General features: G+C 42.3%; 1 protein-coding gene across 1 annotated transcript in view; it reads right to left on the reverse strand.

The window, feature by feature from the left end:
- CCDC40 (coiled-coil domain 40 molecular ruler complex subunit) overlaps positions 1-20614 on the reverse strand; it is a 762745-nt gene that overhangs the window by 115316 nt on the left and 626815 nt on the right. The window contains exon 18 of the mRNA XM_086931053.1: positions 15844-15964. Coding sequence (XP_086787179.1) covers positions 15844-15964 — 121 coding nt within the window. The remainder of the gene's footprint in view (positions 1-15843; positions 15965-20614) is intronic.

Consider the following 20614-nt stretch of genomic DNA (forward strand, 5'->3'; position numbering starts at 1 on the left):
TCAAGTATCCAAATAAGATAACATCAAAACAAGTAGTACTGGAATAACAGTACCATCAACTTTAATAATGAATGACACGGACATCTCAGTGAAAACCACAAGTACTTAGTCAGAGGTGGAGGTCATAACCCGACCTGCCACTTTTTTAGACGAGTTCCGAGTGCTGAAGAAGGTGTGGCAATCGAGGAGAACAACCCCTCCACAAGTACAACCACCGAAGGGAAGAGGAAACCGTGGGAGATGTAGGGGCAGTGGAAGAGGCAGGGGCGCAGCAAACAAAGAAGATCAAGACGCAAACAAAGGACCAACAAGAGGAAAAAGCATAGAGCCCATTGGAACCAGACTTGGTGGCTACAAGAGGAAAACACAACAATGAATGACAACACTATGGTAAACAAAACTATTGTCAACCTTACCAATTGACAATTATCCAACCTAAAAAAAAGAACCCTATGTCTTGGTTTGTCCTTTTGCCCAACTGAAGTATTTAATTACTCTGACACAGGTATAGTCCTGTTTAAATTCATTAGAAAGTTGAAACTTTCCAAGTGGCATACACTTAGAAACAGTACGATGAGACAGAACAATGTGCATTTTGAGAGAGATGACCAACCAAGTCTCACAGTAGGTGATGCCAATACCTTAAGAACAATACAAGACCTTGCCTCCAACATCACCATAGAAAGTGAAAGTGAAGATACTGCAGCAGGGATTATGGACATAGTTACTGACAAAGTGGCCAGCACCAATTCAAGCCTAAATCTATCTGTTCTCCCACATGGTAATATAGACACGTTTCATGATGTGATTACACAATCACTGCTAGACTGCAATCATAAGCAAAGGAAAGGGAAAGGTAAATCTTTCAATCTAACCATGAAACAAAAATACATCATTTAGGGCCTGGCGAATGATAAAAATCTTATAATTCATCCTGCAGATAAAGGGAGGAACGTGGTTCTACAAGATAAAGAAATGTATCTTAAGGAAGCATATAGACAATTGGAAAATGAGCAATTTTATTCCAAAAGCAATACAAGAGTGTACAATGAGAGTATCACAACAGCCTGGGGAAAATTATCAGAATGGCAACAACAAGGGATACTCTCATGGGAGGAGTATCTATTCCTCAAGAAAGATTACCCTAAACTCCCTATAATATACTTTCTCGCCAAGATACATAATAATCCACTGGTACCCCCTGGGAGACCGATTGTCTCATCTATAGGAAGTGTCTACGAGAATATCTCGAAATATGTTGACCATTTCTTACAGGATTATGTGTCTAAACTTCTATCGCATGTCAAAGACACAAAAGACTTCCTGGGCAAAATTGAAAATATTGTATGGGAAGAAGGGTACATGTTTTTAACACTTGATGAATGCTCATTGTATACTATTATTGAACATAACCACGGTATTAGAGCGTGCACACATTACCTCAATGACAGCGATATTATGTACCTAGAGCATACCAAAATGTTGACTGAAATGATGGGCATGTGTCTTCGCAACAACATATCTTTAGGTCTCGCTATTCCATTCTGCAAGCAATGAATAGCGAGAATTATAGGGTTACATCAGGAAAGCTAAACCAGCCGGCGGATTTCCACAAGTGCGTGTGATCGTGAACGCGTATCCGCCTGCTGGTTTAGCTTTCCTGATGCAACTCTAACCGTCACTTCAAAGGGATCCGCTCCGCACCCTGCTGCACGCGCTTTCCATCCGCCTGCCTCAAGCGCGTCCACTTCAAAGCCATCTGTTGCTTGGCCTCACTTCTCCCCTCCTAATTACATCCCTGTTCACGGCCGCGAGGCCATGCTTCAAAGGGATCCGCAGTCCCGCCCCTAAAAGCTTCTTTCGGCGACGACTTTTCTCTCCTTCGCTCTCCTTCTCATGTTTTCTCATCCTTCTTTGCTGCGCTCTGAACCCCCACCTTGTTTTTCTTCGTTTTTATCTTGACTTCTGTATCTTTCTTCTATTTTCTACCTCTCTGTTTCTGCTTCTCATTTCCTTTCTCTATCCTGGCTCCGCATCTGTCTCCTATGCCCATCTGTTTTGAGTGGCAGATCTCTTCAGCCAGGGGGCGAATCCCAGTGGATTGTGTGACCAGCGACACCTCAGCGCGCTGCTACATGAAGGCATCCAGATTCCGCGCCAGCTGGGAGTCACTCCTGATTACAAATGTGTTGATGAAGAGAGCAGCGGGCATAAAAATGTAGTGTTTTTTTTTCAAATTTGTTTACCTCTTTACTGCTGTATAGTCACATGCAGGGCTGCCTTTAGCGCTTGTGGCGCCTGGTGCGACAATCATTTTTGGCGCCCCCACACCCCATGACTGTCTCCTCAGATTCTCTCACTACCACCGGGCTAAAGTGCCACTCATCTTTCCAATCATAAGTTATTAATAAACACAGCACTCCCCCCTGAGTTCAGAACCCCCGCCACAGGTCAGCGCTCAGTGCTGCCGCACCAGTCGCACTGCCCTAATGCCGGACCTGGTCACATGCTGTCATCTCTTCAATTTAATACATTGTTTAGACCAGGAACTGACAAGTGGCAATTGTAAGAAAGGCTCTTTATCTCTTTAGTACCTGATCCTTTTTCCCCCCTCTAATAAATAGAAGTTTTACCTAAGCAGTGCAATCCCAAAATGAAAGTAAACCCGCCGTTATTTTGAGCTGAAACAACTCTCACAGAACGCAAGGCTCACGCTTGACATCTGTAAGAGTGTAGTATGCAACAGGAGGTCATGCAGTTTGGAGCACACTGTCACAAATATATTACTACAGGATGGTAGAGTAGCTCACTGTCATTCACAGATAGCCTCTTATGTTCTTACATTGTTACCCGGCACTGTGCCGTGAGGGTTTAGGCCCCCCCCCCCTTCCTGGGCTTCCGAGTAAAGCAGAGTGTTCTGAGACTGAGGTCTTCTTTAGATTTATGTTGCATGTGATTTAGTTGGTTTGTTATTGTTTTATTTTTGTTCTTTAAATTTCCATCTGGTGTTGCTTTTTGACTTTGCCTATTTCTTCTCTTTTTGTTTCTACCCCACTATGGACGCTATTAAAACTTTTGGTTTTAGCGAAGAGGACTTTAATCGTCTCCTAGGACCATCTACTTCATCAGAACAACCATTCTCATTGAACAAAGGTTCAAATGATGAATGGCTCAAACTCCTTAATCTAAAAAAGAAATCTAGAAGGACAGAGTCGCATGCGGACTTCATGATCCAATATTTAAAAGCAGGAGTTATACCGAATGGTCTACGGATTAGAAACATCCCGGGACTATTCGTAGAGATCCGCCGTTTCCTAGAAAGATGGTCCCTTATCGCCAACAGGTGTTCCAGAGACTTAATGTTATTAATTATTGAGACAGCTAGAGAGGTGGTTGTTGACCTTCTTAAGGAAATAGCTGAAATGGAAGAATCTCTTGTTAAAAATGATGCAGTTGGAGACGCGAGACGGAAATTGGAGGAAGTCAATTTAGAGCTTGACTCCTTCAGTGACTATATTATTAAAAGGAAAACTGATAAACTTAAAAAAGATATTCGGTACTTCTCGGAGGAAAGGGTATATCCATACCTTAATGCCCAATACTACACTGCCAGGGATACTAATCAACAAGGGGATCAACAATATTGGTCCAACAGACAAATTAGGACCTTTTCTGATACTTCTGAATCAGAAAATGAAGGGGGTGCTGCTTCCAACGACAATTTTTCTAACAGACGCACCAATTTTGACGGTCCCCAAAGATCAAATCGTTTTTTGGTGAACCGCCGGGGGACGAACAGTGTTCGGTTCAGACCCCAGGAGAGGGGACGATATCAACAGACGGGCTATCAACAGACAGAGCCACGTTTTCTGGAAACAAGACAGAATCGTTATTGGAGAGAGTAGATACATCTCATGATCTCTCTCTTATCCCCATTTTTAACTTGTCAAAAAAACCTTTGCATAAAAATACCATTGTTCTTTTATCCCGTGGACTTTCCTTTGTCCCGAGCACTCCTTTCAACGCGTTCAAATTAAACAAAGAAGTACAGGCTTTTTTCGGGAAAATAAGACTTAAGAAGTTTTTCTCGGGTAAAGAATTTGAAGCTACCAACAACATTTCTGGTTTTCACCCTCCTGTTTTTACACCTACCCTTGAACAGGTGGGTCCAGAAGTGGGTATTTTTGAGAAGAGTGTCTGCGCTAAAATCGCCAGCATGACGAAGTTTGTGCCAAAACCACCCTACAACTTGAGCTACGATGAATATCAAGCTCTTAAACAGCTGTCGGCTGACCGCACCCTTACCGTTAAACCCAGCGACAAGGGGGGCGGCATTACTGTCATCGACAGTGCTGACTATAAGGAACAAATACTTTTGATGCTTAATGATCCCGAACACTATGTTAAGGTCCCTGTTTATCCGTCCAGGAGAATTATGAGCGAAATCACCAAGGTTACCCTCAGTGCCCTTCAGCGTGGCTCCATCTGTGACCAGGAATTTGATTTCTTTAACAAATCTTTCTTTAAAGTCCCGGTTCTGTATGGATTGCCAAAAATGCATAAGAGCCTGTCTCTGCTCGCCTACAGACCTATCGTGTCTACTATTGGGTCTCTCACGGAACCATTATCCAAATTTGTGGATGCCTGCCTTTCTCCCATCGTTTGTCGCCTCCCTGCTTTTATTCGAGATACAGGTCACCTGATCAGCAAGATTGAGGGTCTGGATTTCAACACTAATACGGATATTCTTGTCTCAATGGACATTGAGGCATTATATTCAAACATTCCTCAGGAAGGCGCACTAGAGGCAGTGAAAAAGATACTCTATGACTAAGATTGCCCCTCCGAAAAACTATTCGTGCTGGAATGTCTAGCCATTGTACTCAAGGAGATCTATTTTGAATTTGATAAGATCACATATAAACAAGTGCTGGGCATCAGCATGGGTGCGTCATGTGCCCCCAATGTAGCTAATGCTTACATGGGGGTATTTGAAGAAAAGTTTATTTATAACGAGGTCACCCCGTTCTTTGAGAACATTACCAACTATAACCGCTTCATTGATGACATCTTTTTTATTTGGCGAGGCCCACAGGAACAACTTAATGAATTTATCCTTTGGATAAATCTATATGACCCTCATCTTAAATTCAGTGCCAACGTCAGTTTATCGCAGATCGAATTTCTTGATGTTTGGATTCAAGTTGTCAACAATTGCATTGAGGTTTCTCTTTATACAAAACCTACGGCCCGGAACACCCTTCTTTTGTATGACAGCTTTCATCCGTGGAGTCAGAGAAACAGCATCCCTTTCAGCCAGTTTCTCCGCTTGCATCGTAATTGCACAGATATGAGAAACTTCGAATTCCATGCCACACAAATGAAAAAGAAATTCCTGAATAGGGGTTACCCTAATAGACTTATTAGGGTCTCCTAAAAAAGAGCCAAGTACTTCGATCGAGAGGCTCTACTGAGTCCAAAGGAAAAGACTGAGGATAAGAAATTAGTCATAGTGACCACCCATTCTAATTTTAATGAGAAATTGCGATATATCATCAACTCGCAATGGCATCTCCTTAACATGGACAAAACTGCTGAAAAACTGGATAAACCTATTTTTGCGTTCCGCCGCAATAAAAACCTTAGGAATGCTCTAGTAAAGGCTTCACTGCCGGATAGCCCCACTGCCAGTCAGAGAAGTATTACTGGTACTAACCCCATCACCGGCAGCCACAAATGTGGCGGATGCCATGCCTGTGAGAGTGTCTACTCCATCTCGGAACTTAATTGGGGAAAAAAGAGAATTCCACTAAAAGAGATGACGAACTGCAGATCGAGTAATGTCATCTACCTTCTCCTCTGCCCATGTTCTAAGGGCTATGTAGGAGAGACTGGTAGGGAGTTCAGGACCAGATTTTCTGAACACAAATCCTGTATCAGAAACCAGCGGATGGGGCCCCCCCTAGTTTCCCACTGGATATCGTCCAATCATTCCCTGAACGATCTTAGATGGATTATATTAGAACGAGTCCATTGCCCGAAAGATGGTAACATTGATGCCCTGAGAGGAAAAAGGAAAGTCTTTGGATTTTTTATCTGGAGACGGCCGTCTCTGGGTTAAATGAGCAGATCCCGTGGGAAAATGCCATTCTCTAAGATAGCTCTATGGTTCAGTAATTACCCCCGGGTTCCCTCCAGCCGGAACCTCTGTAGTATCTGTCTTCCTTCACCTTTTTTTAGTTATTTTATTTATTCACATTTGTTTTCCTTACTTAATTGTTTTATGTTATATTTTGCCTTGTGTGCGCCGTCTTGTTATATTGTTACAGGCAGGGGAAACCCAATTTACCCTTGTAGGCTTGGGCGCAAAGTAGTTAAGGTCAAGGGGTGCTACAAGGGACTTATTTGAGACAAATTATGGTTCATTTATGAGTTGTACACATGTAACGAACTCTCATGCATCCACTGGATAACTGTCTTACTTTAACTGTACCAAATAAATTGATGGAAGGCGGACAAAAAATATAGAGCAAGAATCTTATTAAGTGTTCAAAAAAGGTTCTCTTTATATTATAACCAAAGTAGGGAGACAAGTACAAATCAAATGAAGCAAAAAAGCCATGAACAGAGGTCAATCAAATTATAACTACAGTTCATAACTCAATACATCAACTCCAGATAATCAAAGACACAACCAAAATTAGTTAATAAAGATGGATTGTGAATTGGTGATAAGACAACCCAACGGGAGATGATGGAGTGTCGACGTTTCGGTCTAGGTAGCAGTCGTCTGTTAGACCATCATCAGGACGGTGTTTTTTATGCAGGAAAACTCCCTATGCGAAAATGATAAATACAGCATAATGAACAAATGTCTTTAAAATTGAAAGTACATTAGAAAACACACAAAAAAGAAAAACAAGGCTCTATATATGGAATAAAACTAATGTACACATCTTAACTCCTTGAGGTCACTCCTTCCTAGTAACCATTAAGTAGCAATTTCTACAATGTAGAAGTATTCATGAATCTGCATATCTTAGCATGATATACACAATAAAATCAAATACAATAATGCAAAGCATGTATCATAATTCTTTGATGAAAAAGCATAATATTTAAAAACACGTGGGGGTTGGAAAATGGTCCACGATTTCATTTGAATTCGGCAAGTGATAAAGTTTCTGACATTAATTGGTAGACCTACGCTGGAGGTTGTCATTCACTTTATATTACCTGGACAACTAAAAAAAAAGTGGGGGGAAATTAATCAGCAATGGTCTTTTAAACACAACAGAGAGTATTAGCAAACATACCTATGTTACCAAATATTAACGGTTATCAACTACTTTACATTGATTAGAGCGGTCAACATTCATCAGAAACATTTAGAATAGTTTGTCACCTTGAATCCTCAAAATGATTTTGATGGGGACACGGAGAATGCTGTTACATATGGCAGAAGTCACATATGGGTTTTGTGAGCAGCAATGGCGTGTGGAAATGATGTCCAACGCGGATCTCTGGCTACAAATATGTAAATACAAACTTATGAGGAGCCGGATTTATAAAACATGAGTATGAAGTGTGTGTTAAATTCAATATCATACCTTAAATTAAATTTAAAATTTAAAACGCGTGGAGGCTGCTTTTCCAGTTTCTTGCCGTCACCAATTTCTGTTGAAAATTAATAGTGGGTTTTATAAATAACTTAGGACATCTTGCAATAAGTTTAGTGTCGAGTAGTGTCAGATGACATTTTATTACTGGCATCGGACTAAGTTAGCGGTGTCAATGTCGCATAGTAAAACTGGTGGTCTGATTAACAAAAAGCCTTGCCCAGCTTTAGCGTGTTTTAAGACGCAAATGGCGGATGGAATTAAAAAGGGCTAAGATACAATATGAAAATGGCATTTAAGAAACATTGGTTTATTGTAATAAACATGAACCAGAAAAGCTACCTATATTGGAAACCTCTGGGGCAGCGTGATCTTGCCTATGCAGATCGAGGAAGAGGTTCAAAAAGCGAGAGATCGCGGTGCCGTGCATCTAACGTGTGCGGCGCTGCTACTTACTTGGAAAAGGTTGTGTGAGTTGGCAGGAGGCGTCGTCATCGGTTGTTTGTTAAACAATGATGAGACGCAGTGCAGTTAATTATATGCATCTGAACCGGAAGCGTTCGTAATAGAAACCGGAAGTGTATCGGAAATGTGTAATATCTCAAACATTTCATTTGTCTGTAAAATTGTAAGAACATCGATTCTAGACAGTGTTTGCCATAATATTTACAAAAAACTGTCAGAAGTATGTGCACAAAACTTCAATAAAAACAACAGTACTGACAAACGCGAGGAAACCCAAAAACGGTCGCCATTTTAGGTTGGGAAATATTCTTGAGGCTTGACCGAGCTGTGCAATGCAGTGTAGTTTGCAAATGATCAAGAGAATAGTCTGACAGGATTAAAGGTGACAAAGTTACAATATCATTTATTTAAACAACAATGTTAATACAAAAAAAGTCACACCATTACATCAGTCTATTGATCATTGAAGCATGTCAAAGAATGGATCTATTAATAATAGCAGGCTTCGGATGACAGCTTTAGTTAACCAAAGGCTTCTCAAGATTAAAGACATGCCAAAGCATGCCATTCAGAATACGAATTAAGACCATGTCTTACTGAGTCTGCCAAGCAGATCCAGCGTTGTTCCTTGAGTGTTAGTGTATGGTCCACATTAGGTTGCCTAATAGTGGGTTTTATCACTTCTACCACATACCATAGTAGTTCGGACTCCTTATGATTTTTTAACAGGTAGTGGTCAACTAATGGGGCATTTTCTGTCTGACAGCGGATTCTTGACTGGTGTTGTGAAATCCTTTTCTTGATTGGTTGTGTGGTTTTACCAAAATATTTGAGTCCACAAGGGCACTCTATGCAATAAACCACATTGGTTGTATTGCAGTTTGAAAAGTTTTTGAGAAGAAAGGTTTTGTTGTTCAAATCAAATTGTTTAAGATTAATGGTAGTAGAGCAAGCCGCACAGTGATTGCATTTATAATGTCCCTTAAGTGGACTAAGTTGGCGCATGTTGTCTACTAGATCGCTTGCATTGTTCTTATATGCATGTACTAGCCTGTCTCTCAGATTTCGGCCTCTCTTGTAGGCAAATGTTGGTTTCTCCTGGAATTCTGGTATGTCCGAAAGAAGGGACCAGTTTTTTGAAATCACCTTTTTGATAGAATTGCTAGAAGTGCCAAAGGTTGTCACACAAACCAAAATTGCATAGAGTGCCCTTGTGGACTCAAATATTTTGGTAAAACCACACAACCAATCAAGAAAAGGATTTCACAACACCAGTCAAGAATCCGCTGTCAGACAGAAAATGCCCCATTAGTTGACCACTACCTGTTAAAAAATCATAAGGAGTCCGAACTACTATGGTATGTGGTAGAAGTGATAAAACCCACTATTAGGCAACCTAATGTGGACCATACACTAACACTCAAGGAACAACGCTGGATCTGCTTGGCAGACTCAGTAAGACATGGTCTTAATTCGTATTCTGAATGGCATGCTTTGGCATGTCTTTAATCTTGAGAAGCCTTTGGTTAACTAAAGCTGTCATCCGAAGCCTGCTATTATTAATAGATCCATTCTTTGACATGCTTCAATGATCAATAGACTGATGTAATGGTGTGACTTTTTTTGTATTAACATTGTTGTTTAAATAAATGATATTGTAACTTTGTCACCTTTAATCCTGTCAGACTATTCTCTTGATCATTTGCAAACTACACTGCATTGCACAGCTCGGTCAAGCCTCAAGAATATTTCCCAACCTAAAATGGCGACCGTTTTTGGGTTTCCTCGCGTTTGTCAGTACTGTTGTTTTTATTGAAGTTTTGTGCACATACTTCTGACAGTTTTTTGTAAATATTATGGCAAACACTGTCTAGAATCGATGTTCTTACAATTTTACAGACAAATGAAATGTTTGAGATATTACACATTTCCGATACACTTCCGGTTTCTATTACGAACGCTTCCGGTTCAGATGCATATAATTAACTGCACTGCGTCTCATCATTGTTTAACAAACAACCGATGACGACGCCTCCTGCCAGCTCACACAACCTTTTCCAAGTAAGTAGCAGCGCCGCACACGTTAGATGCACGGCACCGCGATCTCTCGCTTTTTGAACCTCTTCCTCGATCTGCATAGGCAAGATCACGCTGCCCCAGAGGTTTCCAATATAGGTAGCTTTTCTGGTTCATGTTTATTACAATAAACCAATGTTTCTTAAATGCCATTTTCATATTGTATCTTAGCCCTTTTTAATTCCATCCGCCATTTGCGTCTTAAAACACGCTAAAGCTGGGCAAGGCTTTTTGTTAATCAGACCACCAGTTTTACTATGCGACATTGACACCGCTAACTTAGTCCGATGCCAGTAATAAAATGTCATCTGACACTACTCGACACTAAACTTATTGCAAGATGTCCTAAGTTATTTATAAAACCCACTATTAATTTTCAACAGAAATTGGTGACGGCAAGAAACTGGAAAAGCAGCCTCCACGCGTTTTAAATTTTAAATTTAATTTAAGGTATGATATTGAATTTAACACACACTTCATACTCATGTTTTATAAATCCGGCTCCTCATAAGTTTGTATTTACATATTTGTAGCCAGAGATCCGCGTTGGACATCATTTCCACACGCCATTGCTGCTCACAAAACCCATATGTGACTTCTGCCATATGTAACAGCATTCTCCGTGTCCCCATCAAAATCATTTTGAGGATTCAAGGTGACAAACTATTCTAAATGTTTCTGATGAATGTTGACCGCTCTAATCAATGTAAAGTAGTTGATAACCGTTAATATTTGGTAACATAGGTATGTTTGCTAATACTCTCTGTTGTGTTTAAAAGACCATTGCTGATTAATTTCCCCCCACTTTTTTTTAGTTGTCCAGGTAATATAAAGTGAATGACAACCTCCAGCGTAGGTCTACCAATTAATGTCAGAAACTTTATCACTTGCCGAATTCAAATGAAATCGTGGACCATTTTCCAACCCCCACGTGTTTTTAAATATTATGCTTTTTCATCAAAGAATTATGATACATGCTTTGCATTATTGTATTTGATTTTATTGTGTATATCATGCTAAGATATGCAGATTCATGAATACTTCTACATTGTAGAAATTGCTACTTAATGGTTACTAGGAAGGAGTGACCTCAAGGAGTTAAGATGTGTACATTAGTTTTATTCCATATATAGAGCCTTGTTTTTCTTTTTTGTGTGTTTTCTAATGTACTTTCAATTTTAAAGACATTTGTTCATTATGCTGTATTTATCATTTTCGCATAGGGAGTTTTCCTGCATAAAAAACACCGTCCTGATGATGGTCTAACAGACGACTGCTACCTAGACCGAAACGTCGACACTCCATCATCTCCCGTTGGGTTGTCTTATCACCAATTCACAATCCATCTTTATTAACTAATTTTGGTTGTGTCTTTGATTATCTGGAGTTGATGTATTGAGTTATGAACTGTAGTTATAATTTGATTGACCTCTGTTCATGGCTTTTTTGCTTCATTTGATTTGTACTTGTCTCCCTACTTTGGTTATAATATAAAGAGAACCTTTTTTGAACACTTAATAAGATTCTTGCTCTATATTTTTTGTCCGCCTTCCATCAATTTATTTGGTACAGTTAAAGTCTTGTTATATTAGCACATCCCTGTTATGAGTATTTTGTCTCTTTCTATTATCCCTTTCCCGAAAAATATTCTTGATTCTTCCTTTTTTTCCCCCCCCGGAAGATTTAATTATTTTTTTTTCCATTTTTTATATAAAGTTCATTTGCACACTGCTTCTACTCGTTCATCACTTCAGGCTTTGAGGTTCAGCTTCACCGGCTGTGGTTCTCTTTTCAGCCCGATTCGGAAACCTCCTGTGTACGGACACCATTTTTCCTTCTTAGAGCGTGTGAGTTGACGCTCTAGTCTCCCGGCTGATCTCTATAGCCAGGTGTGCCCACTTACAATTTCACCACCTGGGTATTTATACCTCTCTTCAGACCAGGCTTTCACTGCATCCGGTCTGTGAAGCCGAGGGGTCCCGCCTCTGTTTTTCTACCCCCAGGGAGGACTACTGCCTCTCTTCAAGTAAGTATCTTCTCATAGGGTCGGCGCTATCACGCGATTTTTCCCGTGAATTCTATAGCTTCATTTATATGTTTGTCCTTATTTTAGGCTGTCTATCCTGCCATGCCGCCGTGAACAGTTGTTCTCGAGCATCTTGCCGTCACCTTCATTGCCTTTGCCACCAAACTACTGTTCTGAGGTAAAGACATTTAAATATATTTATTTCCCTCTGAAATTATTGCATTACTCTTCACTGTAGCTGTAGGTGGTTGCCTCGTTTTGGAACGTTTGTCATTTAGTCCGTTTATGTTATTTTTTCATTCTTGCTGTCGGTTTTCATTTAAGATTTCCCCCTATACATCGGCCTGTGTTCTCTTTCCCCTTTTTTGATATTATTTGGTATTTGTCTTCATCTAGGGCCCACTCTATCGTTAGCCTGAGGTGCTACACTACCTCTGAGCCCATAGACTTCATTTGGGAGCCGCTATTCTCTGAACCGCGATTTAATGCTGTATATCCGGGAGACCTACGAAACAGTTTTTTGGACTAACTCTGTATATTAATTTTTTCTCCATTGTTCCGTAGATTAGACAACTAGAGGCCGGTATGGGGTAGTTGCACACTCCATACTTCATACAAGATTGTTGTCTTTTGCGTTTCACACCCTCTTAGAATTTAGGTGCTGCTTTTTTATTGGTTATTTCCATTCTTTTCACCAACGGTTTTTGTTCATTCTCATTAGTTTCTTTTGAATCGGAGCCTTGACGGAGCTTGGAGTATTTTCTAGAGGGCTGAAACCAGTTGCCACTTGCCTCCCATATCTTCATAGAGGGCTCTTCTGCAGACAGACTTTAGGGTATGCGTTGAGATGGTATACTCCTGAGACTGTGGGGACATGCATCTGCTTGGACTCTCTTTGAGAAAGCTCAGTATTCTCCAAAGCACTTTATACTTTTTTTTTTACACTTTCCTTTTCTTTCTCTTTATTGGCTAGGGGATAACGTTTCTTGAGCACGTTGGATTGTATGTTCTATATGTGGGATATAAGGTGTCTGTTCCATTCTTATACACACCTTTGTCACCAATCTAGGTGGCCTTCCATTGTGATTGGTTTTTGGAATTGTCCACCGATAAGTTTTTGCCAGCCATGATTATAACTAGGACTCCTTCCCAGGATTGGGTTGTTGGATCTTGAGAGACCACGTTTATCCATATTACCTATATTTAGCGCCCTGATGAAGGAAGCTTGTACTGGCACTGTTCCGAAATGCGCGTCGGCGCTTTTCTTGAATGTTCTTGTCTGAATGTGAATGTGTGTATTGGTATGGGTATGAATTTTTGGTGTGAGTGGATGAGTTAGTGAATCTGGTGCCCACATTTTTTATGCTCTTTTTTTGTCCTGTGGCTGCTTACATGTGTTTTTGACATTTTCTAAACAAAATCATGATAAAGAAATGTATTGTGCATTAATGTATTTACTTGAACTGATATATTTTTCTACGTCAATAAAAAGAAATATTTGATTTTATTCTATTGGTTCTTTTTGGGCTTTTCCTGTAGAGTTCAAAAATCCTGACTCCTCTCTATCCTGGGAACCCCCCTTTCATGTTTTTCTTATAATATATATATAGGCATCCAGATTCCGCGCCAGCTGGGAGTCACTCCTGATTACAAATGTGTTGATGAAGAGAGCAGCGGGCATAAAAATGTAGTTGTTTTTTTTCAAATTTGTTTACCTCTTTACTGCTGTATAGTCACATGCAGGGCCGCCTTTAGCGCTTGTGGCCCCTGGTGCGACAATCATTTTTGGCGCCCACACACCCCATGACTGTCTCCTCAGATTCTCTCACTACCACCGGGCTAAAGTGCCACTCATCTTTCCAACCATAAGTTATTAATAAACACAGCACACCCCCTGAGTTCAGAACCCCCGCCACAGGTCAGCGCTCAGTGCTGCCGCACCAGTCGCACTGCCCTAATGCCGGACCTGGTCACATGCTGTCATCTCTTCAATTTAATACATTTTTTAGACCAGGAACTGACAAGTGGCAATTGTAAGAAAGACTCTTGATCTCTTTAGTACCTGATCCTTTTTTCCCCCCTCTAATAAATAGAAGTTTTACCTAAGCAGTGCAATCCCTAAATGAAAGTAAACCCGCCGTGATTTTGAGCTGAAACAACTCTCACAGAACACAAGGCTCACGCTTGACATCTGTAAGAGTGTAGTATGCAACAGGAGGTCATGCAGTTTGGAGCACACTGTCACAAATATATTACTACAGGATGGTGGAGTAGCTCACTGTCATTCACAGATTGCACTTTTCCAATGAAATGAGCATTACATTTTCACAATCATGCAATTCTACTGATAATATTATGAAGTAATGTTTTGCCCACTCTTTTTTTCTTCTTTTACAAGAAATCTCCCGAACCAACCCTTATGATAGTCGGGCTTCCTAGCTTTGCTCGCCATGTAACACTCATTCACGACTTTTACACTTACCACTTTCAAATGTCACCAGCCGCCACTAGTTCCTTGACAATACTGTCTGTGTTTAAGATGAATGCTTGTGAAATGTCATTGGGTGAAAGTAGTGGTTTGAATCAGTTCAACATTCTGTTGTTGCTCTTGGCGAAAAGTAGAAATTCTGTCTTGGTGGGATTGATATGGTAAGTAGGTGCTGGATATTCTGGTATGAACGAGGTGATGGCAGTATTTGAGGGATGGGATGTCTGGAGCAGAAGAGGCCTTAAAGCACAGTTGAGTCATATCAATATATTGCTGATTTATAATGCTGTGATTGGTTAATAGATTACCATGGCGATCCGTGTAACTAATGATTGTGGACAAAAAGGGACCCTACAGGGTTTCGGATGTGATAGAGATCTTCTGGGACTTGGATGAGCTCCTGTGAACAAACTTGATAGGCAGGATAAGAAACAGGTGCCCAGGTGTCAATTCGATAGGTAGGAGAAGAATCAGAGAAGGACTTTACCAATTGATCCCATTTGAAACTTTGAAGGTGCAGATCAGGGAGGGAAGATCTAATGTGTTGAAGGCAGCTGAGAGATCCAACAATTTAAGGAGAAAGCAGTCACCATTTCTGGCTACATAACTGGCACAAAGGAAGAGCTTGTATAATAACGAATGAACTGAGGGCAACTTTTCTCCCGTCCATCCTGTTTAATCCTAACCACCACTTCCTTCAGTCTAGTCCGGCACCTGCCCTTCAGCTCTCATTTACCTCCTTCTCAGACAAGTGGTAAATGTAAGCAGTAATCCACTGGAACAGGGAAAATAATGTTGAATTCCTACCCACTAAAAATGGGTCTGGTCAGTTATTCCCCATATGGATGAGAGGGTTAACTCTTAAATGCACCCTACTGGAGGGATGTTACTGCACAATAATGTTAATTGATGTGTGCAGTTTGGATTCTGTGCATGGCAACTCGTAATGAAAGCCTATATGACTTGATATACATAAAATATTGGAAATGGATGAAGAAAGATATATAGACATAAGGTCTGGTAGTGATACCACAAACCATTTTTTGTGATGAAATTCACTGCTGTTTGTAAGACAATACAAGTGAGTGGTGGAGTAAATGGTGTTCTGTGTTTTGGATATCGGGCCGTTTGGTGCCATTAGGAAAGGAGTCACACAGCAAACCTCTTACCTGCATGCGGTGGACCTCTCCCCTCATAGCCCGAATCTCCCCCTGGCCAGCTTCTGAGTCCACTGCGTATCGCATCTCCTTAGCCAGCTGGATCTTCTTCTCCCAAAGCATGATCTGATGTCTAGGAAGATTGGAACAAAAGACAGAGAGTAAAGCAGAGGTGAAGCGCAAGAGGAAAAGGGTGATAGAAAGGAGGAGGAATAGAGAGGAAAAGAGCGATGTACTGGGGGAGAGTTTGGGAATGTAGAGCATCGACAGAGAAAGAGACAAGCAGGTGTAGAAAGTGAACACAGGTTTTCTTGTTTAAATGAGGTCAACATGTATTTGCAAAAAGGCACCAGCCAACCAGCAAGTGAGCGTGCAGTGTGTGCTTGGGGACACTGTTCCCAATCCAATGTACTGTGAAAACGTTGCATGCTGTACTCAAGGCATCGCTCTAGGGAGTAAATGACAAGAGATCATGAGTTTTACCTTCAATACTGCCTGGTTTCGGCTACACACCATAAGCGTGTTCCCTTACCCTCTAGGTATTGCAGTGGAGAGCAGAGGGGAGCTAATTTAAACAAGCATTAGAAATGCAATAGGTCTCAGATTTTTTTTAGTTAGAGCTAATGGAATTGTAAATGGCAATGTCTTTTAGCCATGTGTTATGGAGTGTATGCATGTGGTGTGTAGTGGAAATATGTGTGTTGGATTGGAATAGTAGGAATGGTGGCATGCTGAGCTTTAGATGAATATGTTTAAAAGTAAAGGGCACCATTTTGCGATTGCTACAATAGTTAATTGTGGATGCGTTAACAATTGATGCGTGCATTGATGGGTGGTGGTGTGTGTGCCTGTAGAAATTGTGCACAGATGGCTGGTGGTGTGTGTGCTTGTTAAAAGCGTGCACAGATGGCTGGTGGTGTGAGTGACTGGTGAAAGTTTGCACTGACGGCTGGTGGTGTGTGTGTGTGTGTGTGTTTGGTGAAAGCATGCACTGACATTTGGTGTTGTGTGCGTGGTGGAAGCCTGCACTGACGCCTGTTGGTGCTTCATGAAAGCGTACATTGATGGCTTGTGGTGTTTGCGCCTGGTGAAAGCGTGCACTGACGGCTGGTGGTGTGTGGTTGTGTGTGTAGTGGTGAGTGTGTGGTGGTGAGTCTGTGGGGGTGAGTGTGTGGTGGTGAGTGTGCGGTGGTGAGTGTGTGGTGGTGAGAGGCTGGTGTGCGTGTGGTATGTGTGTGGTATGTGGTGTATGTGTGTGTGGTGTGGTGTTTTGTGTGTGGTCTTATGTATGTGTGTGGTGGACTTAGTTTGAGTGTTCGTCTCCTGCACACTCACACAGTGCCCCTACACACTCATACACTGCTCTCCCTGCACACTCACACTGTTCACCCTGCATAGTCACACACTGTTCATCCTGCACACTCACACCCTGCACACTTGCACACTGTTCACCCTGCACACTCTCACACACTGTTTACCTTGCACACTCACACACTGCAGTCACTGTTACTCTGCAGTCACTGTTACTCTGCAGTCACACTCACTCTGCAGTCACACTCACTCTGCAGTCACTCTCCAGTCACACTCACTCTGCAGTCACGGTGCAGTCATTCTGCACTCGCACTCACTCTGCACTCACTCTGTACCTGCACTCACTCTGCACTTTCACTCACTGTACACTCACTGTCCAATCACACTCACTCTGCAGTCACTCTGCAGTCACACTCACACTGCAGTCACTCTGCAGTCACACTCACTCTGCAGTCATTCTGCACTTGCACTCACTCTGCACCTGCACTCACTTTGCACTCACTCTGCACTGACACTCATTTTGCAATTAGGAAAGGGAAGAGTTTTCTAGTACTATCAGTTTGTCCAATTTAGCTGTATGTGGCTTTCAGATTATTACTTCTCAGACCCAGGAATAACGAACGTGGGGGAGCTAGTATACGGAATGGGTTTCTATGGGTTTTAGATTGCGCTGACTTGACCGGAAGGCGTCAGAGTGCTTCACAATAGGAGCAGAGCTGATACATGGGAACATTGCAAGTGAACAAATTACAAAAGAAACACTAGGACGCATGGGAAAATTGATAAGAGTGGACAGCTAAAATATAGAGGTAGCAATCGGTACAGTACAGGAGGAAAAGGGATTGCGCGGACTTGACCTGCGCTGACTTGACCTGAAGGCGTCAGAGCGCTTCACAATAGGAGCAGAGCTGATACATGGGAACATTGCAAGTTAACAAATTACGAAAGGAACACTGATAAACAGCCGAAAGGCGTCAGAGCGCTCTTGCAAACCTCTGTACCATATATTGAAAAGGACAGGGGTGTTAAATTCTTACAACTAACTCTTCGATATCATAACTTTGTTTCTAAGACACTAGATGACAATGTTCCATTCAAATAATTTTTCTCGTACTGACTGTTACATCCTGCCCACAGCTTTCAGCCGACCTTGCAGCCGTTTCTCGTACTGAGTGGTACATCCTGCCCATTGCTTTCAGCCGAGCTTGCAGGCGTTACATGAAAATGTAATATGTTTCAAAGCAGCTGCCTCGTTTTATATTACAGTACAGGAGGAAAAGCGATTGCACGGACTTGACCGGAAGGCGTCAGAGCGCTTCACAATAGGACCAGAGCTGATACATGGGATCATTGCAAATTAACAAATTACGAAAGGAATGCTACGACGCATGGGAAAAGTGATAAGAGTGGACAGCGAAAATATAGAGGTAGCAATCAGTACTGTACAGGAGGAAAAGGGGATGTGTGGCGGTTGCCAAGATTAGAAAGTACAAGTAGGGGTAAAATACTGCAATAAATGACAGACTCTCCAGCACAAGAAAAAAATGTTACGTAGGCAAGGGGGGCCTGGGGCGAGTGCAACGGGGGTGGCCGCGCAGTCATCGTGCTCAGCTTTCCACTACACAAACAAGATTTGGCCGGGAGCCAGCATGCGCACACACACAGCTGAAATAAAACAAACTGGAGAGTGGTGCACGCGCGCATAGCATCTGTCTTCAATTACTGCGGGCCCTGACAGCTGGTAATTGAAGAAATATGCCCTTCTGCTGCGCGTGTCCGCACGGAATATGCACTAGGCGGAGCAACTCTAACGTCTGTGGCCTATTGCGTGCTCTCTTGTAAAAACACACGCATGCGAGGGCCAATTGCCATGCAGCTGGCAAAAAAAACCAGCAAAATCACAAGCTTTCTGGAATTCGGTAGGTACAATTTTCAAAGCCCTCAGAAAAGGACTCTTAGGCCACTCCCACTTCGTGGGACGTAGGCCGAGCCCTAAAAAGTAACTTTGGAACCTATGTTTGAGTGTAGACTTTACACGTTTCCAGGAGTACCCCTGGAAAACTGTGACAGTCAGTTTTCCAGGAATATGCCTGGAAAACGTTTAGTATACGTCATTTATGTTCATGGAAAGCTGTTATCTCACAACTAAGTGTATATAATATACAACTGCACATGCAAAATTTTTTTGCATTAACACAATTTCACTTGGTAGTTTGTTTTGCCCCTGCACCAAGATCAAGTGTATTGCTTTCCAGTTCCTATCATAGAAAGTGATTTACTGCTGTCCTACACAGAACTAACTGCCTTATTTAGAGTCTTGCGGAGAGAGCACTTGTTCACAAATGTGACGGAGTACCATGTCTGCCAAACTCTTGGCCTGCCTGCCCTACTTAGAGTTGGGCAGTCAGTCAGCTTTCCATCGGCAATGCCCCCATTCTGTAAACTTCTGTTGACGTAAAGCTTATTCCGGCGGCCTGATTGAGTGTGCCGTTCTGGTAAGGGCATCAAAATATCACCCTCTTTAGAGCTGATATCTGATGTGGTTTTTAGGTCTCGCTGAGCCAGCGCATGCGCAGCTCTGCGAGACATTTAGTAAGCGGCTTTTGAAAGTGCCCCAACAGGCTTTTGGTGGCTTCAAGCTTGCGTGCACGCGAGCGTGCACGTGCGCAGTCGCCGTGCAATCGCGATCACTTTCACTGTGGCGACCGTGTCACTTTCACGGCCACGCTGCACTGCGAGACATTTAGTAAGCGGCTTTTGAATGTGCCACCACACGCTTTTGGTGGCCTCAAGCTTGCATGTATGCGCGAGGCCGCCATGCGATCGTGATCACTTTCACTTTCGCGGCTGTGTCACTTTCACGGGCGCGCGGCCAATGCTTGTTTCTCCTTCATTGATGCCTTTTCCTTCGCCGGATCGCTGCTGCAGTTTCCTCACCGTGTGTACATTTCATCTCTTTTGTCTCTCTCTCTCTCCCCGCATGGTGCGCTCCTCGCTAGCTCTGTCCCCTAATAAGCTTAATAGCCCGGCTTTATTTAATTATCAGTGATCGCGCTCTTTTCTTTCAGGCTCATAAAACACCTTGAGTGTTGGCGAAACCGTGATCATATTGATATGGCACCACAGGGAAATTTATCTCTCCTGCCCCACGGGCATAAATCCGCCTGCCTGGCCTCTTGTGTCAGAGCAGGTCTGCCAGTGCTGTATATTGAGCCCTCACTGTGGATTTGCCGGGACAGCGCTCCATGTCTCCTCCACAGGACCCCCAATGTTCATGGAGCAGTACCTCTCAAGACATCGCTTCCGTGCCCATCCCCAGCAACCCGCCCCCTCTGCAGGACCAATCTCCCCCTTGCCAATGCAGCCTGGGAGCGAAGGCATGCATGGCAGGAGTCAGTCAAGTGCTCAGCACTTCCTCTTTAATAGAGCTGGCCGTGCTCCTGGGGTGAGAGAAAGCCCCCCTGTTTCCCCA

This window comes from Lissotriton vulgaris, chromosome 7 (genome assembly GCF_964263255.1).
Source record: "Lissotriton vulgaris chromosome 7, aLisVul1.2, whole genome shotgun sequence".
Lineage (NCBI taxonomy): Eukaryota > Metazoa > Chordata > Amphibia > Caudata > Salamandridae > Lissotriton > Lissotriton vulgaris.